This window comes from Triticum aestivum, chromosome 2A (genome assembly GCF_018294505.1).
Source record: "Triticum aestivum cultivar Chinese Spring chromosome 2A, IWGSC CS RefSeq v2.1, whole genome shotgun sequence".
NCBI lineage: Eukaryota > Viridiplantae > Streptophyta > Magnoliopsida > Poales > Poaceae > Triticum > Triticum aestivum.
The window spans coordinates 590,640,873-590,668,081 of record NC_057797.1 but is presented as its reverse complement, the minus strand read 5'-3'; the positions used below and the strand labels follow the sequence as shown (position 1 = coordinate 590,668,081).

Genomic DNA, 27,209 nt, shown 5'->3' with positions numbered 1-27,209 from the left:
GGTGGCGCCCCACGCTGTTCTTCACGCCGCCGACCACCGGCGCGTCGTTGGTGGAGGCCAGGCGCTGCTGCTGGCGGCGCTGGAAGTACGCCGCCCAAGCCGCGTGATTGCCGGCGGCGTACTGGGGGAGGGAGCGCTCGTCGTCGGTCAGGGAGGCGCGCACGACCTCGACCTCCTCGGCGAAGTACGTGGGCTTCGCCACGGCATCGGGTAACGGGGGAACGGGCACTCCCCCGTCGCTGAGCCGCCACCCCGTCGGCCCGGCGCGCATGTCCGGCGGTGCCGGCATGTTCGCCTGGAACAGGAGCCAGGACTCCTGTTCGCGGAGCGAACAGCGGCCGAAGCCGTTCGCCGCCGCCTCGTCTCCGGGGAAGCGCTCTGCCATGGCGACGGGCTCGGCGGTGGTAGAGAGGGAGAGAGAGGGGCTGCCGGTGGCGCTCGGGAGAGGAAGACGGAGACGGAGAGAGAGGGGTTGGGCGGCGGCGAGGGGTGAGTCTGGTGTGGGCACCGGCGAGAACCGCCGGCTTTTATAGCCGCTCCGCGCGCGTGTGTACGCGTGCGAGGGAGGGGAGGCGTCGGCGCGCCGTACCGAGACACGCCGCCCGTGAGGAATCAATGGCAAGGCTGCCGGCGGCAGCCTTGCCATTGATTCCCCGCGGGAACCGAGGCAGTTGGGGGGAGACGAGCCGCCGTGTCCCTGACGCGGCTGGCCCGCGGCTTTTTCGCGCCAAAACAGTTCGCCCCGGCGCCCCCGGGCGCCCCCAGCGCGCCGGGTTCGGCCTGGATCCGCCGGCGCTGTTTTCGGCCCAGGCCGGTGAAAATCGGGTTCCTGGAGGCGCGACTGGACCGTTTTTTCGGCATCGGCACAGAAAAAATGTTTGAGGAGGCCTTCTTGAGGGCGTGGCTGAAGATGCCCTGAGCCCCTGCAGTTGCAGCACGATGTCGTCGAGCTTGGCGTTGGTCTCCGAGGCGTGTTGTTCTATGATTTCCATTGTTGCCATAATTCTCGCGTCCACCACCGTAGGCCCCTTTCTCTTGGGCGCCAGATTGACTCCGAGATCTGGAGTTCCTACCGAGAGATAGGAATTACGGCAGAAATGCTAGGTCGCCGCCAACCACAAATGGACTAACGGGTCAACTCATACCAAGTGTGATGCACTCGCTTGTCAATTCCAATTTATATAGGAGGAATATCAGGGGAGGGAGAGATACAGAGAGAAAGAGAGAAATGGTCTAGTAAGAAACTCGACGATGCCTCACGCTGTCTTCGTGGGCATTCCCTATATAACGCTTCAAGCACCCGTTTCTACTGTTTTCGCAAACAGGCGCTCGTGCCCGCGTCTAGTTGGGTTGCCAATCTTTCCTTTTTCCCTATTTTTTAACGAGCAAAACACCTGCGTGCGTGGGCGTGATTCAAACTGCGACTTCCTTGTTACTAGTAATCTTGCACGTGCAACGCACGTCTCTACTAATGCTTGTTTTGAAGATCGAAAATAGTTTCATGCCAGCGAGATACATCTATTCCTAACTAAAAACACAACAGTTTTAATTACATAAGTTTGGACGTGCAACACACAATAAAAGCTCAGCAAGAAATTTTCTCCGCCTCATCTAAATATACGTGAACAAAATAAGCCACTAATCTTTTTTTAAATTAGACCAATGCTCCCTTGATCAATTGAAATTTCATAAATTTGGTACCTTGAATAACTACTGAGGGAACATAAAAGGACTTACATATCTTTTCTAAATATAAAATGTATATCTTCATCAAAGTCTTCTATATTGTAATTCAGCTTCATGTGCATATAATTCCTAATGTTAGCAATGATGGACACTAAGATATGGCCAATCCAAACATCAAGAAATGACAAAGTGGAGTAGAGCTAACACAACCAAAAGTGCTCATGGCATCTTAATTCGAAATATGAAATTAAAATGTCATGTAAATTTAAATTAGAATAGCTCACACGCAGCAAAATTTAAGGTGTTTGTGCAAAATATTTGGATGGCAACAAATGTAACACAAAAGGGTAGATTCCGCAAAATCTGCTCCCTGTAGCTTCGTTGAGGATGGGGACGGCGAGGATTCACGTGCTAGATGTTGGATCCGTGCTCGGGTGGTCGGACCATTGTTGGGGAGGACATGCATCAGCCGGAGGGGCGAGCGGGATAGGGGAACCTGTACATATTTCTATACATTCAGTTCAGTCTGTTTGTAGCAAGTGCGGTTCATTCTGTTCAGAGTTAAACATGGAAGGCATGTGCATTTGGAACAAGACCTTCCTCAGTAACAGTGTTTATCAATTAAAGCATGCGTTTGAAACAAAAACTAAATAAGAAACATCTATCAAATTTAGATCAGTGTATCCACTAAGTCCTAAAATCATGCAAAGCACTATCACCAACAGACGGTAACATTTCATGCCATTCTTCAATCTGTATGTGTGGGCTTATAATCAATACGCCTCGAGTGCAACTCAGCAAGCAAGTGCATGCATCTCGTACATATGCAGACATCACATAAACAGAGTGCAAGGCCATAATTTGCAAACTATAGTCGCTAGCTAGCAGGTAGCAGCATGCACGAAGAAGCTAGCTAGTTTGTGCTCCAGTCTTCGGTTTCTATTTTCATAATGGTAACAAAATGCATCAATTTCAGGGTTCAAATCAACAGAAACAGCAAAAAATTCAATGGAGACAAACACTCCAATCCATCCTGATATCCCCTAGATATGAACCAACGATCCATCAAACGTAGGTTAATTTAACAGGTATGACGTTATTGTAGATCTATTACCTGCTCGGCCTTGGATTCAGCTTGTAAGATCTCCAGCACCTCCCTGTCAAGGTTGACCCCGTACTGCGCTTACACATTCATCTCCATGAACTCCAACAAAGGGATCAGAGCTTCACTTGCAGGTAAAACCACATACAACAGTGTCAGTTGCAATCTTTGCGAAACAGAAAAGAGAAGAATTCGATGTCTTGATATATACGTGTACCGGTGCTGTTCCAGAGGCCCTTGTGATGGCGTCTGCTCCCGCCTTGGGGAGGACGCCATGCGCGCCCCGTGGAGACCGGAAGGACCTCCGTCGCCGCACCGGCAAGCGGCGCCTGAGCTCTCTTGGCCGACATCAAGGAGGCGATGCGGCGAATGGCGCCCTCCGGCGTGGCTGCCAGGGGACACGGCCACTCCCGCGGCAGCTGGTCCTCATACACGGCCACAACATCTCCCGGCGGGCGGCGCTACATGCCCCTCCGGCGCCCTTCGGCGTGAAGCGGCAGCCGACCCGGCAGGACGTCCTGGCGGTGGAGGCGTTTTGCCAAGACAGATCGTATCGAGATCGAGGGGACGTGATTTGAGTGGGATTAGTTTTCAGGGGAGAACGTACGTGATGCGTGCGTGCATTGGATTAGTGGCTAGTTAGCGGGAGGCAGCAGTTTTGTTTTACTTTGAAAGAGGCAGTAGAGGATAGCGGCCAGGCTAATGGCATGGTGGGTAATTAAAGCATAAAACATGTTTAGTACGTTGGAGCAATGTAGACTGTCAGATCACACGATTTGATGGATAAGATGAACTGGTTCTCCGCCCTTTCGTGCTTTTATAGGGGTAGTAGATATGCACGCCGCGCTAACCAACTCAGCCACCTCATCTTTGTGTTTCCTTACAGTTTTTTTGTTTTTTCTTGGAACGGTTTCGTTCGGCTTTTTTCTTTTCTTTTCTTTGTTTGTTTTTTCCTTTTTCCTTTTGCTAAATGTGTGATTTTTCTTTTCAAAATTGATGATTTTTTTCAAACTCAAAGATTTTTTTTTCAAAATTGATGAACTTTTCCAAATTTGATGTACGTTTTTCAGATACGATGATTTTTTCCCCAAATTAGATGAACTTTTTGCAAAATCAATGATTTTTTTTCAAATTCAATGAATTTTTTCCAATATCAATGAATTTTCAATTTTGATTTTTTTCATATTCGATGAAATTTTTCAAGTTTTTGAACATTTTTTCAAATTCGATGAATTTTTTAAAAATGATAAACTTTTTTCAAGATCTATGAACTTTTCCAAATTTGATTAACCTCTTTCCAATATTTTTTCAATTTCTTTTTCCAAAATTATTGATTTTTTCCTCAAATTCGTGAACTTTTTTGAAGTTTGTGATTTTTGTACATCCATGAAATTTTTTTAATTCCTGATTTTCCCCCCTTTTTTTCCTTTTCCAAAGTCAACGGCGATCGATCGAGGGACCAGGGGGGAACTGGCGAGGATGCAACCGGCGCCAACAACGCCGATTAGGAGCTGACGTCTTCATGCCTATTTGTTCCTTAGTTCCCTTGGTTTGTGCCAGCTTTTGGGACTCCAGCTCCCGGGCCAAACGTCTGTTTCCTCCGGTAGCCTTGGGCCGACGACCAGATGTGGGCCAGGTCATGAAAGCACCGCCCTTGGTGGGTCCATGGTGAAACTCTGCGGCTCCATTCAGTTCGTCAACCTAGTCGGCTTCGCCATCGGCATTACCATCGTCGCCTCCGTCAGTATGTTGTAAGGAACTAAACTAATTCAGACTCCACCACGACTTGCTACCTGTTGTATCTTGCCAATCTTCATGCCCTTTTTGCTGGATTTCATATGTGTTGCCGATGAACAGAGCGATCAAGGAGGCGGGATGCTTCCACAAGGAAGGGCACATGGGTCATTGCAGAAGTTCTTCCACGACACTGTACATTGCCATCTACGACATCGTTGAGTTCTTCTTCTCGCAGATCCCAGGCTTGAATGGTACTCCCTCCATTCCAAAATATAGTGCGTCCGCGCTTCCCGAGGTCCAACTTTGACCATAAATTTAACTAACGAGACCATCTGCGGCGGGAGAAAAAAATATATAATTGAAAACTTCTTTCGAATACGAATTCACTGATATAATTTTTGCTCCCGCCACAATCGGTCTTGGTAGTTAAATCTCCGGTCAAAATTGAAGCATGGGGATAGAGGAAGCACTACATTGCGGAATGGAGGGAGTATGTGATGGTTCTGTTAACACTCGCCATTGTCATGTCCATCACCTATACCCAATGGCGGAGTTTCATGAGGGCAAGGGGGGGCATAGCCCCCTCCCCCCTCCCCTCATACTCTATAAAAAGTCTTAAGTGTATCCTTGATTATTGATTTAAATATCCATGGTTTCTTAGAGTTTATGCATAAGTTGTCTTCTTTGCCCCCTCACCAATCTTCATCAAGCTCCGCCACTATCTATACCACCATTTCGTCGGAGGTAGTGGTGACTGCTGACGTCGCGGACTACTTAGTATTATTATTATGAGCTAATTACATTTTTGATGCATAAACTTGTACTCGAGGTATACATTTGACTACATTTCCGTTATTTACCGTTAACTCTCCACGTCAGCTAACTGAACATAATCAAAAACAGTGAGCTATTCAGGTTTCGAACTCGATAAATTACGTTGCACGAGTGGGATCCTAACCATTATACTACTTACTATTGGTTGCACAAATTATAGATATATACTTTACTATATGTCTATCCGAACAATTAATTAAGTCAAAATACACGTTGCATGGGGTCTGAACATTTTTTTTCTCAATTTCGATTTTTTTTGGGAGGGACCAGAAAAACGGGTTTAAATCTCGGTTTTTTCTGTGTTTTTCTGCAAAAGTGTCAAACAAATTTCGAATTTAATGTTTTCAGTGTAGGAATATATTGTCTTTAACTCCATAGATGGCAAGCTATGGTTAATGACACAACATACTTGAATCAAAAGAATTTCATAGAATTTTTGGAGGATTAGAATCCTTAGGAACTTTGCTATGTTGGTCGTTTAATCATAGGATTAAATCTTATATAGGATTGTTTTTCCTAAGGAATCATTTGTACTATATGTTATAGGAAATCCAGCAACCACTTCAATCTCTTTTTAGAACTTATTTGTTTCTTCTGTGAAATACTCTTTGCTAATCCTATCGAATTCAAATGAACACTTCATTGTGATCGTGTATTTTTCCTTTTTTTTAGGGAAATGTATTTCCCTGTTTTGAGAATCCTGGGAATCAACGAGGCCAGTTACTTCACACGAGTGGGCTGGTCCAACTAAGGGCCTAAGAGGGCAGTGGTCGAAGCCTGTATTTCTCCCCCAAAGCAGTAAAACCCATCGAAAGTACAAAACCCTTCTCGCCTCCGCCGCCGCCGCCGCTTGCCGACGGAGCCCGTAGAACCCCGAGTCCTCTATAGACCCCTTCTTGTCAGAACCCTCATGGCGCTCCTCCTGCGGCGAGGCGCCGCAGTCGCCGCCCGCACCCTGCGCGCCGCCGCCGCCTCCTCTGCTTCCACCTCCGTCCACCGCCTACCGACCGCCGGATCCCTTGCCGCCGCAAGAAACCTGCCCACCACGCACTTTTTCCTCCTTGAGATCCGGAGGGGCTTCGCGAAAGGGAAGAAATCGAGTAAGTTGCCGCACCCGCCCTCCTCGACTCACCTTGCCCCTTAGATGCTGTTTGGTAGAAGGCCACTATGTTTTGTTTGTTCCTTGTTAGGTCTTCTCTATTCGATTCCGTAATTCTTAAATCAGTGCACTGCAATTACCTTGTGGGATGGATCATTATAGGGATGTAATCAGAGACTTGATATTCTTGCTTCTTGGTCATTGCCTAGAGAATGATAGTCGAAGTGATACCGTTGAGGCCGCTCCTGATATCGGGCCGACTGTCAAATCGGCCGCGACTGCACAAATGGACACTGCCGTCGTTGCGCTGTCGCGAGAGCTGAGTAAACTTCGGACAGGGAGAGCTTCTCCTGGTATAATTATGATTTGCATCTTCATTGTGTCATTGTTTCTGCTGGCCAATGCTGTTGATGTAACCGATGTATTCTGCAGGCATGCTTGACCACATCATGGTGGAAACTGGGGATGTTAAAGTTGGACTGAGTCGTATTGCTGTTGTTTCTGTCCTAGATTCGCATACCCTATCAGTGATGCCCTATGATCCTAATGTAAGAGCCTTTCTTCATTATATAGATAGTAAATCTGACAAATTAATACATTTTGATACCACTTTGGTGCATCACGTGCAGGAGCCCGCAATGCCATAATTTCATGTATGCTTTCGTGTTCGGGGAAAAATGTGTGTGCTATGTTTGGTCCTAACCTTAATGAGTTATTTATAAGTCCCTCAACTCCAAAACCACTAAAACTCAGTCCCTCAACTAATTAAACCGGATACTTTTCGTCCCTGGTAACACTTAAGGTGGTTTTAGTCTGACATAGAGCTTGTTCAGCTATATTCGGTTCAGACTATGTTCAGCTATATTCGGTCCAGACTATGTCCAACTAAATTCAGTACAACGCTCTGAAATGTCTAGACTATTTTCAGTTATATTCAGATTTTGTTAAGCTATGTTCTCTACAATTTATTCAATTCAAACTATGGCATACACTTTCTTTGTTCAGACCTTGTCGGACTGTCCAGTTTTGGGACAAAATATATTATCAATGAAATGCTGAACATATGTTGGAGTTGCCCAGGATGAAGAAAGAAACTCATGCGCGTACACATGGTCAAGCTCTATGCAGAGCACTCCTGCCACAGCCACTTCTAATGCGTACCATTACTGTCAACACATAGTCAGATTGCTCAATTGCTGGACATTCAATTGCCATGCAATGTGGCAGCAAACAGAATTTTCCATGACAAATTAGCATAGTCAGATTACATACCACTTCAAGTTCTCACCGACTTATCTACAAATTAGTACTCAATTGCCTACATATACATCATGAAAGCGTACACAACTGCTGTGATGAAACACATCAATACAACAAACTGCATCACATTCCTCTTCTTCTGCACTTGTAAGTCAACAGTCTTCTCCAGCAGCAGCTCATCCTTCTGCATCAACAACTCGTACAGCTGCGGCTTGAACTTGCCGAGGACGCCATCTGCTTGAACTGGCTCCACAATTCGCCGTGCGCCCCTGCCCAAGTCGCCGTCGCCGTCACTTGGTCTCATGGGTCAAGAGCGCCGCCTGCCGTGCCCAGGTACGCAGCAGACAGCCACTGCCCTGCCTAGGTCCGTAGGTCGCCACCGGGCCAGACCGCCGCTGCCTAAATCGCCACCGCCGCCCGCTCTGTTTTGTGAGTGAGAAAGGGGATCAAAAAATGAGAGAGAGCGAGCCGGCAGGGTGCCCGCTAGTAGTCAAAACCAGGCTACATGGCCCATTTTAGTCGAAACCAGGGTCCATGTCATACTATAACCACCTTAAGCGTTACCAGGGATGAAAAGTATCCAGTTTAATTAGTTGAGGGACTGAGTTTTGGTGGTTTTGGAGTTGAGGGACGATTTCTGAACTTTTGCTAGAGTTCAGGGATGAAAAATATACTTATCCCTATAAGTTATTAGCATGACAAGATAGTCACTGCGACGCGTGGGGGAAAAATAGACATATGCTCTAGTGATGTAGCGGTCTGGCAAGCGATATACTATGAATTCTGCGTCGAAGAAATGGTGCCCACTAATGCTACTGCAGGCCCTACAAATGTTATTTAGCACAATGATTTTAACTTCTTAAACTTCTTGTGACTGATTCTAACCAATTGTTGTACAGACAATGAAGTCTATTGAGAATGCAATCGCTTCATCTCCATTGGGCATCAATCCAACCCCTGACGGCAGTAGGATTATTGCAGCTGTACCTCCGTAAGTGTAAATTGTAATGTTACTGTTATTGTTTATCGTAGGTCTGTGCTTACCTGTAAGTGATTTAAGAGTTACTCCCTCCATTTACAAATATAATATGTTCTAACTTTTTTGTGAATCGGATGTATATAGACATGTTTTAGTGTATTTGTTTGCTCATTTCAGTCAGTATGTAGTCCATATTGAAATATCCAAACATCTTATATTTGTGAACGGAGGGAGTACTTTCTAGGTCCACTACTGTCCACAAACTTGCGATAAGTTGCACTCATATTTATCATCTTTTTTACTACATGCACTTTCTGGTCTTAAATTTGTTTGCGCCTTCTAATTTAATTTGTCCCTGTGCAGATTGACGAAAGAGACTATGCAGGTAAGATTAACTAAGCTTAAATCTCACTTTTATTCTTGAAACTACTAATGAATTTTCTGGTCTTGAATATAGGCAATGTGTAAGGTTGTTACTAAATCTGCTGAGGATTTCAAGCAAAGTATTAGAAGAGCACGCCAAAAGGTAATTTTACATTACTCTCGTTTCTTCAATTTATGATGATCGATGTTTTGAAGGCTTAGTTGGATATTTGTAGTGTCACTGTATGGTTCATTCAGGCAATTGTCACCGGGTATATGTTTTCTTTTGGGACTTGCATTTAGGAGAGAGCTATGAATTTTATGATGTAGTATTTCTCATATGATATCTGTTGAAAGAGGGTGCGCTTACTCCACTTGTCCTCTGGCCTATTATAAGAGTTAGAATTAGAAAACCATGCGACAGTATTATGACCTCATGAAGGGAACGGTGCTGAAGACTACTAAATTGATCTATATAATTGTATTCTTACTCTACAGTTTTCCTTGTGTATAATGTTCACTGTCATGCTGTAGTATTTTCTGAATATACGGCTTGTCCTAGCATTTGATCCTCACGACTACTCATGTTTCTCTGAAATATTAGGATTCAATTTCGATTCTCTTATGCCCTTTCGTATTATTACATTATATATATGCATTTCCCTTGTGTTTCCAGGCACTTGATACAATAAAGAAATCTTCATCTAGCATGCCAAAGGATGATATAAAGCGACTCGAGAAAGAAGTGAGTACTGAACAATGTTCTCAAAGGGAATATGTTGTGTGGTAGTAAATATCTTACACATTATGTTTCCTCCAGGTCGAAGAATTGACCAAGAAGTTCATCAAGTCGGCAGATGATATGTGCAAGGCCAAGGAGAAGGAAATCTCTGGAAGCTGAGCCTGTCCATCTAGCTGATGTTCCTTCCTTCGTTTACCTTACACAACTTCGATGCCAGTGATGTTGAGCCACTGAGGTGCCGCAGCCATATCAAAGATAATAGTTTTACCTTGTGGCATTGTAGCCATATTGTTAGCAATTCAAAACAATGTGATAGCCAGGACAAGCTGGCAGGTGTTGGTGATGCAACTTTGATTATGGTGTAGGTAGCCACGAATTGATACTTGAGAATGAAAACTGATTTAGTGTGCCCATTATGGTTTCTCCTGTTCAGCCGTTGTACTATGCCTGGCCGTCTGTCGGAGTCTTATCTGTTACTAGCTGTGATTACCCACATAATCTTGATCAACAGGTCGCTTTTGGTATGTTTTCGTGGACTAAAATGCTACTCCCTCCATCCCAAAATCAAAATATAAGATCATTTAAACCCTTTCCTAGCCCTTTCTCGACTTGATGAACTTGGTCAATTCTTCGACCTGGAGCCAACATTGACCTCTTTTCCAACCACAACTACTCCCGTCTCAAAATATATTCCAAAATGTAAGATCATTTTTTACATTATCATAAGTCGTGTCGATTTCCTCCAGGTCGCATAATCTTGAGCAATAGATCACTTCTGCTAAGAAACGGCATTCCGTATTATTTTTTTGTGTGTGCAAAAACTGGGGAAGAGAAGAATCAAGAATAGAGCCATAGGCGTGATGAAAGGGCGAACTTCTCGAAGATAGTGAGAGTGAAAGCCAACTACAAGCATAGCCAAAGCAACTTGGCCAAAAACATACACCAAAGCTGTACAAACTACAGGCCCTGAACCAAAAACATCATGGCAACCCGGCAAAGCCTTCGAGCAGAAGGCCAGCATACCCCAAACTCCACGCATCAACTCGCTGCTCTAATGTCCCCTACTCTTTACAGGCACGTCAGGCACGCTTGCTGCAAGCTACCAAAGCCAAAGCCTACACGGAGCGAAGGCCATGCCGCTACCTAGTTCCCCCGCTTGCCGAACACCGCCCTAGTGAGCGCCCTGATGCCCCGCACCCACAGCTCCGCCGCCTCCTCCCCGCCCTGGCACACGAAGTGCACCTCCTTCCCCGTCGCCGTGACCACGCGGAACAGCCCCGGCGCGTACGCGTCGTCCCCTCGGCGGCCCTTCCTCTGCCGGTGCCGCTGGAACGCCGAGCTGCCCCCGACCTCGGCCTCCACGCACATCACGTTGCGCCGGCTCGACCCGCCCCACCGGAGCACGCCGGCGGCGGTGACCATCCGCAGCGACTTGCCGTGCGGCCTCCCGCGCCCGCCCTTGGTGTGCTTGACGACGCGCGCGCCCGCCAGCACCAGCTGCCGGCCCAGCTCGTCCATGATCACGTCCTCGGCCTTGTTGAACGCCGCGGTGGCCAAAGCCGACCGCGCGAGGGAGAGCGCAGTCTCGCCCCGCGGGGTCTGGATGTCGCACCGGGCGCCATGGGAGATCAGGAGCTCGCACACGGTTGCATGGCCTTCTCTCGCGGCCAGCATGAGCGGAGTGTAGCCGTCGCCGTCCGGCATGTTGACGTCGTAGTCCGTGCTCGCCAGGTGATGCACGGCCGCGCTGTCGCCGCGCCGGGACGCGCAGTGCAGGGCGTAGAACCCGCCTGCCGGCATGCCCTTCTCCAGCGCGAACTCCAGCATGACCTGCTCGAAGAGGTCCCTCTTCTTGCTCTGCTGCGCGAGCCCGATAGCCGTCTCGCCACGCTTGTTGCACAGCCTCACGTTGGCGCCGGCGAAGACGAGGGCGCGGAAGGCGTCAACGTTGCCCTCCTTGGCGGCGGCCATTATGGGCGAGCACCCGTCAGCGTCCTGCTCGTCCACGTCCACGCCGGGCTGGGCGAGCAGCACCTCCAGCGCGGCGGCATCGCCGCATCGTGCCGTGAACATCATGGGCGAGAACACGTGCCGATCGCTGGACAGAGGGATGGTTCCGGACCGAATCGCGCCAAGAACGGCGCGTTCGAAGCCCGCCTTCCAGCCGCCCGAAGAAGCGACGGAAGCCGCGGACTCGCCTGCCAAGTTCAACAGCGCGACGTCCGCTCCGGCTGACACGAGAACCCTGAGGCAGTCCTCTTGCTTGTGGCGCGCAGCCAGGATGATGGCGACATCGCCAGCCTCAGCCCTGGCGTTGACGTCGCAGCCCTTGTCCGTGAGCGTCTGCAGGATCTCCTGCTGGCCGAGGCGCGCGGCCAAGTGAACAGGCCTGAACCTGCCGCTGCGGGACGTCCTCACGGGAGCTTCGCATTCCGCGCCAGAAGCCAGCAGCGTCTCGACGGCGCCGACGCTGCCGCAGAGGATGGCGTGGTGGAGCAGCGTCCGGCCAAGGTGCGTGGCGCCCGACGAGTACCCGTTCTGCAGGAGCATGCGGAGGATGGAGCCGGTGGACTCGTAGTACTCCACGGCGCACCAGGCCGCATCGTAGGGCTCCGCGAGACCCGCGCCGACGCGCAGCTCTTCCCCGGTGGCCGCGTCCCAGGACCACGCTCCAAGCCTCACCTTGGTGTCCCTCTTCACACCAGCCTGGAGAAGACGCGCAGAATGGTGTCAAAACTCAAATGCAGCGACAGCGAAAAGAGATTGTGGATGTAGCGGTGCACACCTGAAGTAGCTGACGAACCACGGCGACTTGCCGGCTCACGATCGCGGCAAAGAGCGCTGTGCAGTCGACGTTGAGGTGCAGTGATGGCTTGAGAGAACGCAGAAGCACCCGGGAGGTCGCGTTTGGATCAGCCCCACACTGCAACGAGAGAATCAGATGATATTAGAGAACATTGTAGTAGTAGTTAGTTAAAAAATCATGGGTAGAAAACTTTGAAAAACATCTTATTCAAATTGTTTTCTAAAAAACAAATAAATCGGCAAAAAAAAATTGGGTTAGATCCGCCGAAGCGGGTAGCCTTAACCGCAGTGTGCTAGGTTTCTGTCAGGGGAGATGCCAACCGTCTCTCCTTTTTACGAACACGGTGGTGTGTGCTACCCTTCGCCTTATAAACCGGTCACAGTTTCTCTAAAGTAGCGAGGTGGGACTAAAGACTACGACGCCCCATGCTGCGGCTCGTCGCGCGGCGCCCACGCCGTCCCAGCCCTGAGCCCTACGACAACACTTCGCTAGCAGTTGAAGCCCAAGCCCATATGTTGGTGCTAAACCGTTTTGCCAGAAGCCCATGTAATACTTGGGCCCATGTAGTCGAAGCCGCAGGTAAAAGCCCAGAAGATAGAAGAAAAGAAATGTAACATCTGGGCATACCTTGACGAGCGTGTCGACCACGTCGACGAAGCCGCGAGTAGCAGCAGACACGAGCGCGTGCACGGCGACGCGCGGGCGGACGAGGTCGGAGCGCATGAAGATGGCCGCCAGGGCAGCCTGCCCCTGCAGCGCCGCCTCCACGATGGCCTCCTCGCAGGCCGGCTGCGACGCACCGGCCCGCACCAGCAGCTCCGCCACCTCCGCGCGCCCCTCCCGCGCCGCTGCCGTCGCCGGGTACCCACGGAACACCTTCCCGTTCACGTCCGCCCCCTTTGCCTGCACGCCACACATGAACGAACCATCAGAAACTTGCAAAGTAATTAGAACGAACCTGCAACAACTACTAATAATCACGGGAATAATTAAGTTCATGGATCGAGCTGTGTAAAAAAGTTCCTCGAAGCCAGTTGAATTCCTGAAACAAAATGTGCATAAGGCCTACTTCTAATTTCGCTTTCACTGCACGGAAGGTAAAGATGAAGATGGTCCAACAACGTACGTACTACTACCAGAAGAGGGGCAAGGGCGATGCCCATCGGGACTCGGAGCCATAGCTGGCCGGGTAGCAAATGTCGCTGTTGCTCGTACTATGTCCGGTCAGGTCGGTGATGTGGTGACCAATATGTGGACTGCTGGCCGGCGAGCCTGCGCTGTGCAGGTACTGTTGCATTGGCACTATGCCAGGATTCATTTATGCAGGAGAACAGAAGGGACCTCCTACTGGAAGAGGGAAGCTGGTCAAAATTCTGCAGGTGATGGCGTCGCTCTCCACCTTATCGAGATATCAAATCTTTTATGTTTGTGGCCTCATTACCTCTGTGTCAGCCCAACGTTGCTGCATGTAGCAGTAGTAGCTTTCAAGATGGCCACACCTACCGAGAAAATATCCAGGCTTGCGCATTTGCTCTGGTCAAGCGCTGCTCGATTACAGACAAACAGTGCTTCCCATCGTGTTTTTCATTTCACTTTCTACTACAAAATCGAACATAATGAATGCATGAACAACGGTTCCGTTCAGCAATGAAAGATGCTGTGAGCATCGATGTTAAGCATCAAAAGTCACGTCAGATGTCCAGTTTAACCATCCACTCACTGTGTAACAAGACCTCCCTGTATCAACCTCAAGGAAACCTACACCATATTCCAGCACTGCGCGTCGCTAACATTAATGCATTGCACTGGTGCACTAAGCCGAGGTGATGTTCCTAACAGTGCATGGTCTCCCCATGTCACCATGAATGGCGCACAGGCACAGTGGAGGCCACCACCGGATACACGTACACGAGGAGAGGCAGGCGCGGCAGGACAAGGAAGGACGTGCCCGCGGCTGTGCATGGGCGCCAAGTGCGCGTAGCTGGCTAGCCATGAGTGATGAGAGGGGGGGTACAGCTGGCCGGTGGCAGAGGGGGCAGGCAGACCATGGCTACGAGACAAGGAGCACGACAGGGTACGTGGGTGAGCTCTCCGTACCGTATCGATACCTCCTCCGGCTCCTCTCCCCCGTGCCGGCTCAGGGGAGCCATGCAGAGGCCGAGCGATTGCGATGCGATCGGGCATGTGATCGTGATGCATTGCACTGGGACGGTTTCTGTCACACACATGCGTGTTGCGTTGGTATCTTTAATGGCGAGGCCCTTGGCGCTGCCACGGAGAAGGATCGCCTACTTCCATAGCCCTTGGCCTACTTGCCGGCCGGCTTGGGGCTCAGCCTCTCAAGGGGCTAGGTTTCATGGCGTGATCAAATACAGCTGGGGCGGTTTGGACGTATTGGATCGGCGGCCTGCCTGCCTGTGCAGATGGCAGATGCGGATCATGTGGTTCCGCTGGGCGAGCCGATGCGGCCCCATCCTCTCCGATCGTGGATGAAACCGGCTACTGTTGTTGCCATTGCCGGCATAAGCCATGCCGGCCCGGTTGAGCTCGATCGGCTGTGCTAGCAACAGGTCTTGGGATCGGCTTCACGCTTAAAAACACACGAGAGGTTCAGCCCTAAATTGTCCGATCCGGAAGACCCAGCAGACCGAGATGGTGCAGCACGCCCGGCCGCATCCCCGTTCCATGCTAGCCAGCCAAACGAAGAGCTCCAAACGCACGAGATGCTGCAGCAAAGCATGCGCTCTGGGACGGACGAGGGCCACACGCCGGCCATGGGACTCCTGTCACCGGCGATGGCATTTATTGGCCTTGGCAGAGATCAGGGGGGAGTGCCGGTACACATGCGCCGTGCGCTTTGCCTGCGAGGCAAAAACTACTAGTACATGGCATGGCATGTCATGGCCGGCCGGGGTACGTGCTCGTGCTCGGCCCCGTCAGTCGCAACCTACTCCCCTGCCAGTCCCATTCAATAGCATTGGCATGGCGCATCGGGCCGCCCCATGACGCCGGCCGGACACTGCAAGCCACGTAGATGGATCATGGATCTCGGAGGTGGAGGCACACTCGTAGAGTAGAGTAGAACGATGTTGCATGATTACGCGTGAGGGGCACGTGAGGCCGTGATCAGTGATTAGGCCCAGGTGGCAACCGAAGGCCAAGGCAGAGTAGCATGGGATCCAACAAATCTGAGGATTACTGGAGTGTGCGCTACACAAGACATAGACACGGACGTAGGATGGACTCTGCTGGGACTCTGGGGGTCACGTGATACCAAACCCGACCGCGCTCACGAGGGGGGAATATATTGATTTCTACCAAAGCGTTGAGGTTGAGCTCTTCTCTTGCCTCTAGTAGTACACAACTTGATTAGCAGCACTGCTGGAGCACCATCAAACGCTCCAGCAGTTGATTCATTATATTATCGGCAGCAGTAAACAAAGCGTGGATGGGTCAGGGTTAAAGTCAAACCCATCTACCCCTGTCCCCCAAATCGTCTGTAAAATACTCCATTGCATCTCTTCTACGCAGCAGCATATGCAGAGTAGTCACAAGGCCTGCCTTCTAGACCAACCTTGAGGAGCACAATGGAGGGTGCCAAGACGCCGTATTTTTCTTTGCGAGGAGACGCCACTTTTTTACTACTACTACTACATTTTTGTAGCGCAATGTGCTGTACCAGTAACATGCCAAACCGTAGGTGTGTATGGATGTATTTTTGTACGGTATGTCTAGACCTCGATGGATGCACATATACGGTATATCTAGGACATGCTCCTACTAGACGGGGCTTGTCCAGGAAGCTTCCCTGCGTGAGCTGAGCTCCATGGGCGGCTCCATGCCCCCATCCGCTTCACAATTTCTATCATGGCAAGACAACAAAATGTGTCCGTACACGCATTAAAGAGGAACTGCAAACGCAAAGCAGCATGGTCCCCATCGCGGCCATGCGGGCTGGTACTACTAGTACTCCTTGGTAGCCCCTCTTCCAGAAACTAATTGCAGAGAAATGGGTGTGTTCCTCAAGTGAAGACTGGCGAGGGAACACATGATTGGGTCCGGAAAATATCTCGTAATGACTGTCCTTTATGTCTAATATAACTCCACTTTGGAGGGTAGGATGTGATTACTAGGAGGGGCCAAGCCAAGCGCGTACTAAACCAAAAATGGGATTTGTCCTGGCGCGTGCATTTATACAGTACACTGAACTATGATGAGCACAAAGCTTTTCATTTGGAATGGAATGGAAGTAGATGGCCAACCTTCTATCTATCGGGTACTGCGTATGAGATACAGACAGTGTGTTGTACTTGTAGTAGTACATCCGTGAGTTGCCAGCGCCCGCTGAGACCATTCGAAAAATGTGTTTGAAAATCTTCACCGGCTCGGTAAAGGTAAAGCGATTCTATATGCTGTGGGAGGAATGGAGCTAGCTAGGCTAAGGCCGGCCTACGCCCCTATGGCACTTCAAATTTTGAGCAGCGCACGCTCACCATGTTTCCTTTCCTAGACTATTTATAAGGACAAAAATGTGTCTTCGTGCTTGATAGTACTACAAATTCTCGATAAAACGCTTGCCATGATAAGCCAAATCGGAGCTCGCATTCATGGCTAAACGCATCAAACCGGCCGAAAAGCAGCATGCGCGATTGTTGTCCAAACCGCCCAGCAGACGGGACACAGGACACGCGAAACGGCAGCAGAGCAAGCCCCAAAACGACGAAGCAGGGAGGGGGGGAGCAAAGCACTCACGAGCAGCGCGCGGACGAGCGCGACGTCCCCATTGCCGGCGGCGAGGAAGAGCGGGGAGACGTCGGCGCGGATCTCCTCGCGCGACGCGCGCAGCTCGGCGGCGGCGCCCTCCCGCAGCGCCGTCTCCGCCACCCGCCGCGCGTCGAGCCACACCACCCCGGCGTAGTTCACGTCGGCGCGCCCGGACGCGAGCAGCTCGCCCGCCTCCCTCGAGTCGCCGCGCGCCACCGCCTCCACGAGCCGCTGGGAGGCCGCCGCCGCGGCGTCGGCCTGCTCCTCCGCCACCGGCCACACCTGCCGGCCGCCGGCGATCGCCGCCGGGCGCAGCAGCACCGCCATTCTAGAGAGCTTGCTCCTGTTGGCGGACGGCGTATGGAGCCTCCACTCTGCTTCGATCTCTCCGTGTCTGTCTGTGGGCAGGGGGGAGACTTGAAAGGGGGAGGGCGCGACGGAGGCTCGCCAGAGGCGTCATATATAGTGGGCTCTTGACACGGGCGGTGATGGGGGTAAAGTAACTGCGCGGTGAATTGGGTGCGGGGTCCACGGGTAAGTGTGATGCGCGATTGATGCGAGTGGGGTGGAGCGTGAGCCCTGCTCAGGAGCCTCGCGCGGCTTGGCTCCGGCTCAGGCTCAGGCTCAGGAGCCTGATGGGAGAGAGTGTGTGTGTGACAGACAAGAGGGAACGATTGAACGATACTGGCGCGCTTTGGGCTGCCAGGTGGGGTCTCGTATGTAAGATTTTGTGTTTTTTTATGGAGAACGTCGGCCTTTATTGATGAAGTAACAAACTTATAAAGAATCTCCAGGATGCAATCCGGAGTAGAATGAGAAATATAAAGACTAGTAGAAAACAAGCTTGATCTAGCTAAGACATGAGCTAAAACATGAAGATGGCGACGCACATGCAAGAACGACGCAGAGTGGAGGCCATTTGCCAACACCTTGACCTCAGCCAAGACAGATCCCACCATGGAACGATCCAAGGCTGGAGATTTCATGCGCTGCACCACCGAGAGACAGTCTGACTTGAAAAGCACATCGGCAAATTCTTCCTTCATCGCCAAACGGACAGCTCGCCGGAGCGTCATGGCCTCGGCCACTTCAGGATCCAACACACCTTTCACAGGTTCAGAGCAAGTCGCCACACAATGACCCAGATGATCCAAAATCACCACACCAATCCCAGATTTGTTCGGTTCCACCGAAATAGCAGCATATGAGAAAGCAACCATCGTGCCCTGCGGCGGCGGAGACCAAAGAGGGCTTGACGTAGAAGTCTCACGCCTACGTGCGGGCACATGTTTGTACTGGTGTTGGAAGATTAACTCTATGTAAGCTCGGGTCCTAGCCGCCGTGTGCCTCGGATGAGGAGCAGCAGATTCATTCCTTCCAGCACTCCGAGCCTCCCATATGTGCCAAATCGAGACAATCAAGATTGTCGCTTCCTGATCGGGACAGCTATAGAGAAAGTCAAAGAGCCACTGTTTAGGAGATGCAAAAGACGATCGACAGAGCTTAATATCGAAGCACTCCCTAATCATATCCCAGACCGCCCGCGCATGGGGGCAGAACAGAAGCGCGTGCTCCACACTCTTTGGTCTATCGCAGAAACAACATTCCGTTCTAGTCGGGACCTGGCGATGAAGAAGCTGCTCCCATGACGGTAGACAATCATGAGCTAATCTGTTGGGGAACGTTGCATGAAAAACAAAAAAGCATACACAAGATCTATCCATGGAGATGCATAGCTATGAGAGTGGGAGAGCATCCACATACCCTTGTAGATCGCTAAGCGGAAGCATATATAACGCGGTTGATGTAGTCATACGCTTAGCGATCCGATCACGATCCAATCGATCTAGTGCTGAACGGACGGCACCTCCGAGTTTAGCACACATGTGGCTCAATGATGTATCCTCCTTGTTGATCCAACAAGAGGGAGAAGAGAAGTAGATGGGATCACAACCAATACGACGACATGGTGATGATGGTGGTGGTGGAGCACCGACAACGCTTCGCTAAGCGTCTCCAGTACGAGGCAGTGGAACTACGAAGTAACGGGAGAGAGAGGGGCGCCAAGGGCTTGGTGTGTCCTCTTGGGACATCCCCTCCCCTCTATATATAGGTGGAGGGGCGTGGTAAACAGCCCCTCCAAGCCCTAGGGTTTTTTTTGAGAGAGATCTCGCCATATTTATTCATCCAAAACCATGGTCACAGGTACAAGGTTTGGGTCATGAGGATTTCCCAACCACACATGCCTACCTACGCCTAAGTTACAAGCAAACTTGACAGGATTATGAGCCTCAAAATTAAAGTTCCTACGTTCGAAAATAAAGGAACTGGAATTGAAACTATTACAACGGCTTATAATTTCATGTACTATAGCCGCATTTGGACCTCCTGTCCCCTTTGTAATATCATTCACCGCTTCTTGGCAATCTGATGCAACACAAATATTTTGAACGGCCAAGTCATCTGCTAGCGGTAATGCTTCACGACATGCAAACGTCTCCAGGATTAAAGGGTCATTGATCCCTCGGAAGACCACAACCGAAGATACCAAATATTGGCCCGTTTGATCTCTGCACAATGCCGCAACTGCTCCTCCACGTTGTGATCTCACAATAGCAGCATCTACATTAATCTTTACAGAACCATTGGGTGGTGGTAGCCAGCGTTTAGGCTGAGCCGGAGGTGGTGCTCTTTCCTCCCTACGTCCCTGTCCACTTTCAAGTTGACCCAGTTCAGAAAGAAAATTGTCCACAAAGTGAATGGTTTGCTGAGGGCTCTGGAACAATGACTCATACACTGCCTTGCGTCTAGCGTACCAGATTGACCACAAAGTGACAGCCATCCTTGTGAAGCTCGCCTGATCAAGTTCGTCGCTGAGCTCAAAAAGCCAAAGTCTAGCATTAGGTTCTGCATTTGCTGTCATGCGAGAGACAAGACCGTCGTCGGTCAGTGCCCATATGCACCTATACATAGTGCAAGAGACGAGGGCATGCCTCCATGAGTCTTGACACCCACAAAGCGGGCAAACATCCTGTACTGACATATTTCGCTTATTCAGGACATCAGTGGTAGGAAATGAGTGGTGTGCAAGTCGCCATAAAAAGATACGAACTTTAGACGGTACCTTCAACTTCCACAAAGAACTCCAAGATTTTTCATCCCTGTGAGTGTTAGATGATCCACATCGTCCTTCTAACCAATCCTCTCGCTGCAGTTTCGTTTTGAGTAAGAACTTATATGCCGAAGCCACTGAGAATTTCCCTTTCTTGTCCGGGTACCAAGCCCAAAAGTCATCTGTATTATTAGTGCATGTGGGTATCTTTAGTATTGCATTCGCATCTATGGGTAAGAAGACCGAACTCACCAAAGCTTCATCGCACCCTGCTGTTGCCGGAGACAACAGTTCTGAAACCATTCTCGGTGGATTCGCCACCAGGGAAGTGATCGGTATTGGCGTAGTTTCCTTCAGGATCCAGTTGTCGGTCCAGATGTTCGTGCTTTGACCATTGCCAATCCGTCTAATTACCCCTTGCTTGAGCAGATCACATCCTTCGATGATCGCCCTCCAAATTTGGGAAGGCCTAGACCCCAACTCCGCTTCAAGAATATTACTTTCTGGAAAGTAAGCTCCCTTCGAAATCCTTGCACTTAGGGTGTCTGGTTCTTGCATCAATATCCAAGCCTGTCTTGCCAATAGATCTAAATTGAAAACCTCAAGATCTTTGAACCCGAGACCACCCAAGTTCTTTGGTCTAGTCATCAAGTCCCAAGAGACCCATGCTGGTTTCCGTTCACCTTGCTTGCATCCCCACCAAAATTTCCGTATGGTTGACTTAATGTGGTTACACAAACCCCTTGGCAACTTAAAGCAAGACATCGAAAACACAAGTATTGCCTGGGCCACTGATTTAATGAGAACGTCCTTTCGACAAGCCGAGAGACATTTACTCATCCATCCTTTAACCTTGTCCCACACTCTATCACTTAAGTATTTGAAAGTTCCTTTCTTGGAGTGTCCAACATCTGTGGGCAGGCCCAAATATCTGTCACTCAAAGATTCATTAGGGACATGTAGGTATCCCTTAACAACATTGCGAACTATTTCCGGACAGCCCCTACTGAAGAAAATTGAGGACTTATCTCCATTGATGCGCTGCCCCGAAGCCATGCAATATCTATCCAATAGGTTTGAAACCTCTTCCGCTCCATTAGCACTCGCCCTAAAAAATAGCAGGCTGTTGTCCGCGAATAAAAGGTGGTTCACCGCCGGAGCCGACGGTGCCACCTTAATGCCGCTGAGCTGGGATGGCTGAATCTGAGATTTTAAGAGGCACGAAAGGCCCTCCACTGCTAACAGAAAGAGGTATGGAGAGATAGGATCTCCCTGTCAGATACCTCGTGTTGGGTGAAGCACTTCTGACTTGACGCCATTAAACATAACCGAAAAAGACACTGAGCTCACCATATTCATGATTACTTGCACCCACGATGCAGCGAAGCCCAGCTTCTCCATGATTGATCTAAGGTAACTCCATTCTACACGATCATATGCCTTCATCATATCTAGTTTCAGTGCAGCAAAACTGTTACTTTTGGCTCTGTTTCGCTTCGTAAAATGCAGACATTCATACGCTGAAATAATGTTGTCGGTGTAACACCCCGGATGTAATTTACCTTATATGTACTCCAACTCTTGCCGTTTCCGACGCTAAGTTGTTTTATTTCCTCGGGTTCGGGTTTTTGTCTCCTTGTGTTGTTGTCGTTGTCATGCATCTCATATCATGTCATCATGTGCATTGCATTTGCATACGTGTTCGTCTCATGCATCCGAGCATTTTTTCCCCGTTGTCCGTTTTGCATTCCCGCGCTCCTATCTCCTCCGGTGGTCCTTTCTACCTTCCTTTCGTGTGTGGGGGTTAAACATTTCCGGATTGGACCGAGACTTGCTAAGCGTCCTTGGTTTACTACCGGTAGACCACGTGTCAAGTTTCGTACCATTTGGACTTCGTTTGATGCTCCAACGGTTAACCGAGGGACCGAGAAGGCCTCGTGTGTGTTGCAGCCCAACACCCCTCCAATTTGCCCAAAACCCACCAAAACCCTCTCCATTATCTAGAGCGTTCGATCACGATCGCGTGGCCAAAAACCGCACCTCATTTGGACTCTCCTAGCTCCACCTATGCCTATAAATAGCCCCTCCTCGGAAATCTCGGATCTCCTCTTCCAAACCCTAGAAAAATTCCCCTCCAGCCGCCGGACAATGTCCGTTCCGACCGGACATTTCACCGCCGCCGCCCTCGCCCAATAAGGGCACGCCACGTGTCCCCGCAGTGCCCACTTCGCCGCCTCCGTGCCGCCGGCCTGCCCGGGCCCAGGTGGGGCCCTCCCAGCCCGGTTGCCCCGCGGGTCTTCCCCGCCGCCTCCGCAACACTCTTGCCGCCCGTCGCCTCCAGCTCCGGCGAGGAGCCCGCGCCGGCCACCGTCTCCATCGCCGGCGACCCGCCGCGCCCCGACGCCCCTCGTCGCCTCCGCCGGCCCCGCTCGCCGCCGTTCCGCACCCGGTGCCGACCGGCCTCGCCCTCGCCTCCCCCTCGCCCGGATTCGGCCGCCCCCGTCAACTCCGGCGGCCCGCGCAGCTTCTCCGGCGAGATCCGCAGCCGCATCGGATCGGGAGCGCATCAGCTACAGTGAAACCCTAGATCCACCCGGTTGACTCTTTCTCCTAACTCCCAGAATTTTTAGCATACTTTGTCATGCTATATCTCCGTATCCGTAGCTCCGTTTTAGGCGTGTAGCATATCAAAATGTTCGTCTCAGAGAGTACATCATTTCATCTCATTGCATCATTTTCATTTGAGTTCATCTTGGTGCCTGAAATGCTGTTGGAAGAGAGCTATTTGAGTTATTTGTCAGATCTACTGCACCAAATAGCTATTTGTCATTTTTGCCATGATTAATGTGTGCATGATATGCTCCTGAGCTCTACATGAGTTTTGTTATATGCTTTGCCATCTTTACAGAGGTGCTATCCATGTATTTTTGTGATATGTGTGGTGACTAGCACAAGCTTGCAAAATTGTGCATTCGTTAATGCTGATTTCAGGAACTTAGAATTTTTCCAAGTCCTTGATCTGTTTTTATCAATATGCCATATGTTCATGTTGTTTCCTAGTGATCCGTGCCTCTTTTGAGGATGATTTGTTTATATTGTGGTGCTCTATCCATCCATGTATTTGTTTGCAATTATGGAGCACCCTAGCTTGAGTCAATCGAGCTCTACTTTTGTTATTTCGTGAATCCTGGCAGATTGTCTACTTGTTAGCGATTTTGCCGAGGATGTTTTTGTTGATCCGTGCATGCTATGTTGTTGTTCTTGCCATGTATAGCTTATATAATATGTATTCTTGATGGGTGTATGCTTATATTGTCATGCCTTGCTCTGTAGTGAGTGCATCGAGCTCGTGAACATGCCTACTCGTTAAGATATTTGCATGTTCCAGTTTTTCTCTAAGTCTGTAACCTGTTTGTGTTTTTTTCCATGTTCACATGCTTGCAATTGTATTTTCTGATCCCTTTTGGCTCAAGGTCACTAAGAGACTTTTGTTAAGCTCTTTGAGTAGCTCCATGTCATGCCTTGCTTTGCCATGTTAAGTTCATGTAGCACATAGTTTTTGTGCTCCAACGTGTGCTACCTGATCTGAAATTCCAGGCTTGTGTTAATTTCACTAAGTCTGAAACCTGTTTATCAATTGCACTTTTGCCATGCTTGTTTGAACCTGTTAATGGATGAATTGGCCGTAGCTCAGTGTTCATCTTTTGTCAAGCATCATGAGTGGATCCCTGCCATGTATTTTGTTGTCATGTTTGGGTGCTGTAGCATATTTAACTTGATGCATTTAGATGGCTACTTGCTGTTTATCGCGGACCGGTGCCATATTTGTTTTGCTTGCCATTTCCAAACCGTGCCTCCGATTCCGGTGTTCTTTATATCGATTTCAAACGAAATCACCTCACCTTTCCAGTGGCATACTTGGATTTCCAAGTTGAGGCCAGGTTCAATCCTTCCTTGTCAAATCTTGCATATGCATCACATATCGCATCCCGCATAGCATACCATGTTTGCATCATGTTGTTCGAGCATTTGCACGTAGTTGATTGTGTTCCTTTTGCTTGTTTGTCTTGTTTGGGTAGAGCCGGGAGACGAGTTCGCTAACGAGGAGCCCGTTGAGTTTGCTTTCGAGGATCCAGTCAACTCTGATAACTTTGTAGGCAAGATGATCATACCCTCGAAATCACTTCTATCTTTGCTTTGCTAGATGCTCGCTCTTTTGCTATGCCTATGCTATGATGCCTACCACTTGCTTATCATGCCTCCCAAATTGCCATGTCAAACCTCTAACCCACCATGTCCTAGCAAACCGTTGATTGGCTATGTTACCGCTTTGCTCAACCCCTCTTATAGCGTTGCTAGTTGCAGGTGAAGATTGGAGATCGTTCCTTGTTGGAACATTATTTTTCTTGTTGGGATATCACTATATTATCTTGTTATCTTAATGCATCTATATACTTGGTAAAGGGTGGAAGGCTCGGCCTTTTGCCTAGTGTTTTGTTCCACTCTTGCCGCCCTAGTTTCCGTCATATCGGTGTTATGTTCCCGGATTTTGCGTTCCTTACGCGGTTGGGTAATAATGGGAACCCCTTGATAGTTCGCCTTGAATAAAACTCCTCCAGCAATGCCCAACCTTGGTTTTACCATTTTCCACCTAGCCTCTTTTTCCCTTGGGTTTCCGGAGCCCAAGGGTCATCTTATTTAAACCCCCTTGGGCCAGTGCTCCTCTGAGTGTTGGTCCGACCGAGCATACTGCGGGGCCACCTTGGGGCAACTTGAGGTTTGGTTTTACTCGTAGGATGTCTCATCTGAGTGTGCCCTGAGAACGAGATATGTGCAGCTCCTATCGGGATTTGTCGGCACATTCGGGCGGTGTTGCTGGATTTGTTTTAGCTTGTCGAAATTGTCTTGTAGAACCGGGATACCGAGTCTGATCGGAATGTCTCGGGAGAAGGTACATCCTTCGTTGACCGTGAGATCTTGTCATGGGCTAAGTTGGGACTCCCCTACAGGGATTTGAACTTTCGAAAGCCGTACCCGCGGTTATGGGCAGATGGGAATTTGTTAATGTCCGGTTGTAGATAACTTGAACCTTAACTTAATTAAAATGAATCAACGGTGTGTGTTACCGTGATGGTCTCTTCTCGGCGGAGTCCGAGAAGTGAACACGGTGTTGGAGTAATGTTTGCCGTAGGCTGTTCTATAGTTATTCGTTCGTGCTTTGCCTTCTCTTCTCGCTCTCTTTTGCGAACAAGTTAGCCACCATATATGCTAGTCGCTTGCTGCAGCTCCACATATTACCTTTGCCTTTCCTATAAGCTTAAATAGTCTTGATCGCGAGGGTGCGAGATTGCTGAGTCCCCGTGGCTCACAGATTACTTCCAAACCAGATGCAGGGCCCGATGATTCCGTTCCAGATGATGCGCTTGAGCTCAAGTGGGAGTTCGACAAAGACTCCCGCCGTTACTATGTGTCTTTCCCTGATGATCAGTAGTGGTGCCCAGTTGGGGTGATCGGGACCATGTCGCTTGTTGGGGTTGATCTTTTATTTTGGTACCGTAGTTGGATCATGATTGTATTGGATGATGTAATGCTATTTATGTACTTTGTGTGACATGGCGAGTGTAAGCCAACTCTGTACCTTTCCCCTTATTATCTATTTTACATGGGTTGTTGTGAAGATTACCTTACTTGCGACATTGCTTTCAATGCGGTTATGCCTCTAAGTCGTGCTTCGACACGTAGGAGATATATCCGCGTCGAGGGCGTTACAAGTTGGTAATCAGAGCCTTCCCCGACCTTAGGAGCCCCATTGCTTGATCGAATTAGCTGCCACTGTTGAGTCTAGAAAAATGTTTTGAGTCATTTAGGAATTATATATCGGAGAGTTTAGGAATTCTTTTTACTCCCCAGTCCCCTCATCGCTCTGGTAAGGCATCCTGACGTAGAGTTTTGACTCTTCTCTTCTCAAATTTCACTAATTTTTTTTAGGATCACGCGGGTATCTTGAAATCGTTCTGATCGATTTGTGACGAAAACATTGTTCTTGGTGCCTCCTGTCATTTAGGGGTTGTGGCAGTGTCCCGGAGAGTTGAGCTCCGAGGTGTTGTCATCACAATTTTATCGTTGCAGTTCTGGAATACCTGAGTTTAGTTCGCCGACATCGAAAATCTCTTTTATGCAGTTGTTGGTGAGATAACCTCGACGCCACCCAGTACTGGGGCGGGAGTTCGAGAGTATTGCCATAACTTGTATAACGGATGCTTTTCGAAGGTTGAGGTAGACGATTTCCGAGGTTTTCTCAGTTATGTGTTGAAGGATGGATACAGCTGGATGTAGGATTTGCTAGATTTGGGTGAGATATTATGCTTCCCCTGTATCCCCAACACCTGATTGCATAACCGGAAAGGTTCGGGAGTTTCATAGGTGGGAATTCTTGTAGCTCTAGTTCTTCTTCCACGGATATTTGGTTTGAGATTGGGTGATCTTTACCGAGTACTCGTTCTTGCTCCGTACCTTGTTGATTTTATTCCTCTACCTAAAATTCTAAGTGGCTTCTCAATTTATGGATATGTGATCATTTCAATTGGAATGCATTCGTTCATTTCGTTCGGATGTGAATACGATATGTTGCAATTTCTACCCGCTTGATTCAGCTTCAATTTTATCTGTCAATGTGCTAATGGATGTCAACCTCTTCAGGATGGCTCCTCCAACGCGCACGACTC

At 49.4% G+C, this 27,209-nt stretch overlaps 2 protein-coding genes and 1 non-coding gene across 3 annotated transcripts; 1 reads left to right on the top strand and 2 right to left on the bottom strand.

Moving 5' to 3' along the window:
* The first annotated feature begins 6,133 nt into the window (after positions 1 to 6,133).
* LOC123189609 (ribosome-recycling factor) lies at positions 6,134 to 10,213 on the top strand. Its single transcript, XM_044602064.1, has 8 exons — positions 6,134 to 6,459; positions 6,668 to 6,811; positions 6,891 to 7,006; positions 8,618 to 8,709; positions 9,061 to 9,082; positions 9,155 to 9,223; positions 9,737 to 9,805; positions 9,881 to 10,213. The coding sequence occupies exons 1-8, from the start codon at positions 6,270 to 6,272 to the stop codon at positions 9,959 to 9,961; spliced, it is 783 nt and encodes a 260-aa protein (XP_044457999.1). The 5' UTR covers positions 6,134 to 6,269; the 3' UTR covers positions 9,962 to 10,213.
* A 447-nt stretch (positions 10,214 to 10,660) lies between these two features.
* On the bottom strand, positions 10,661 to 17,810 carry LOC123189608 (ankyrin-3). The gene is made up of 4 exons (XM_044602063.1): positions 17,361 to 17,810; positions 13,236 to 13,511; positions 12,588 to 12,725; positions 10,661 to 12,508 (listed from the first exon to the last, which is right to left on the bottom strand). Exons 1-4 carry the CDS (start codon positions 17,697 to 17,699, stop codon positions 10,946 to 10,948), a joined length of 2,316 nt encoding a protein of 771 aa, XP_044457998.1. The 5' UTR covers positions 17,700 to 17,810; the 3' UTR covers positions 10,661 to 10,945.
* LOC123038513 (U6atac minor spliceosomal RNA) lies at positions 12,851 to 12,950 on the bottom strand. Its single transcript, XR_006417898.1, has one exon. It is a non-coding gene; the product is annotated as a U6atac minor spliceosomal RNA (small nuclear RNA).
* Positions 17,811 to 27,209: the final 9,399 nt, after the last annotated feature.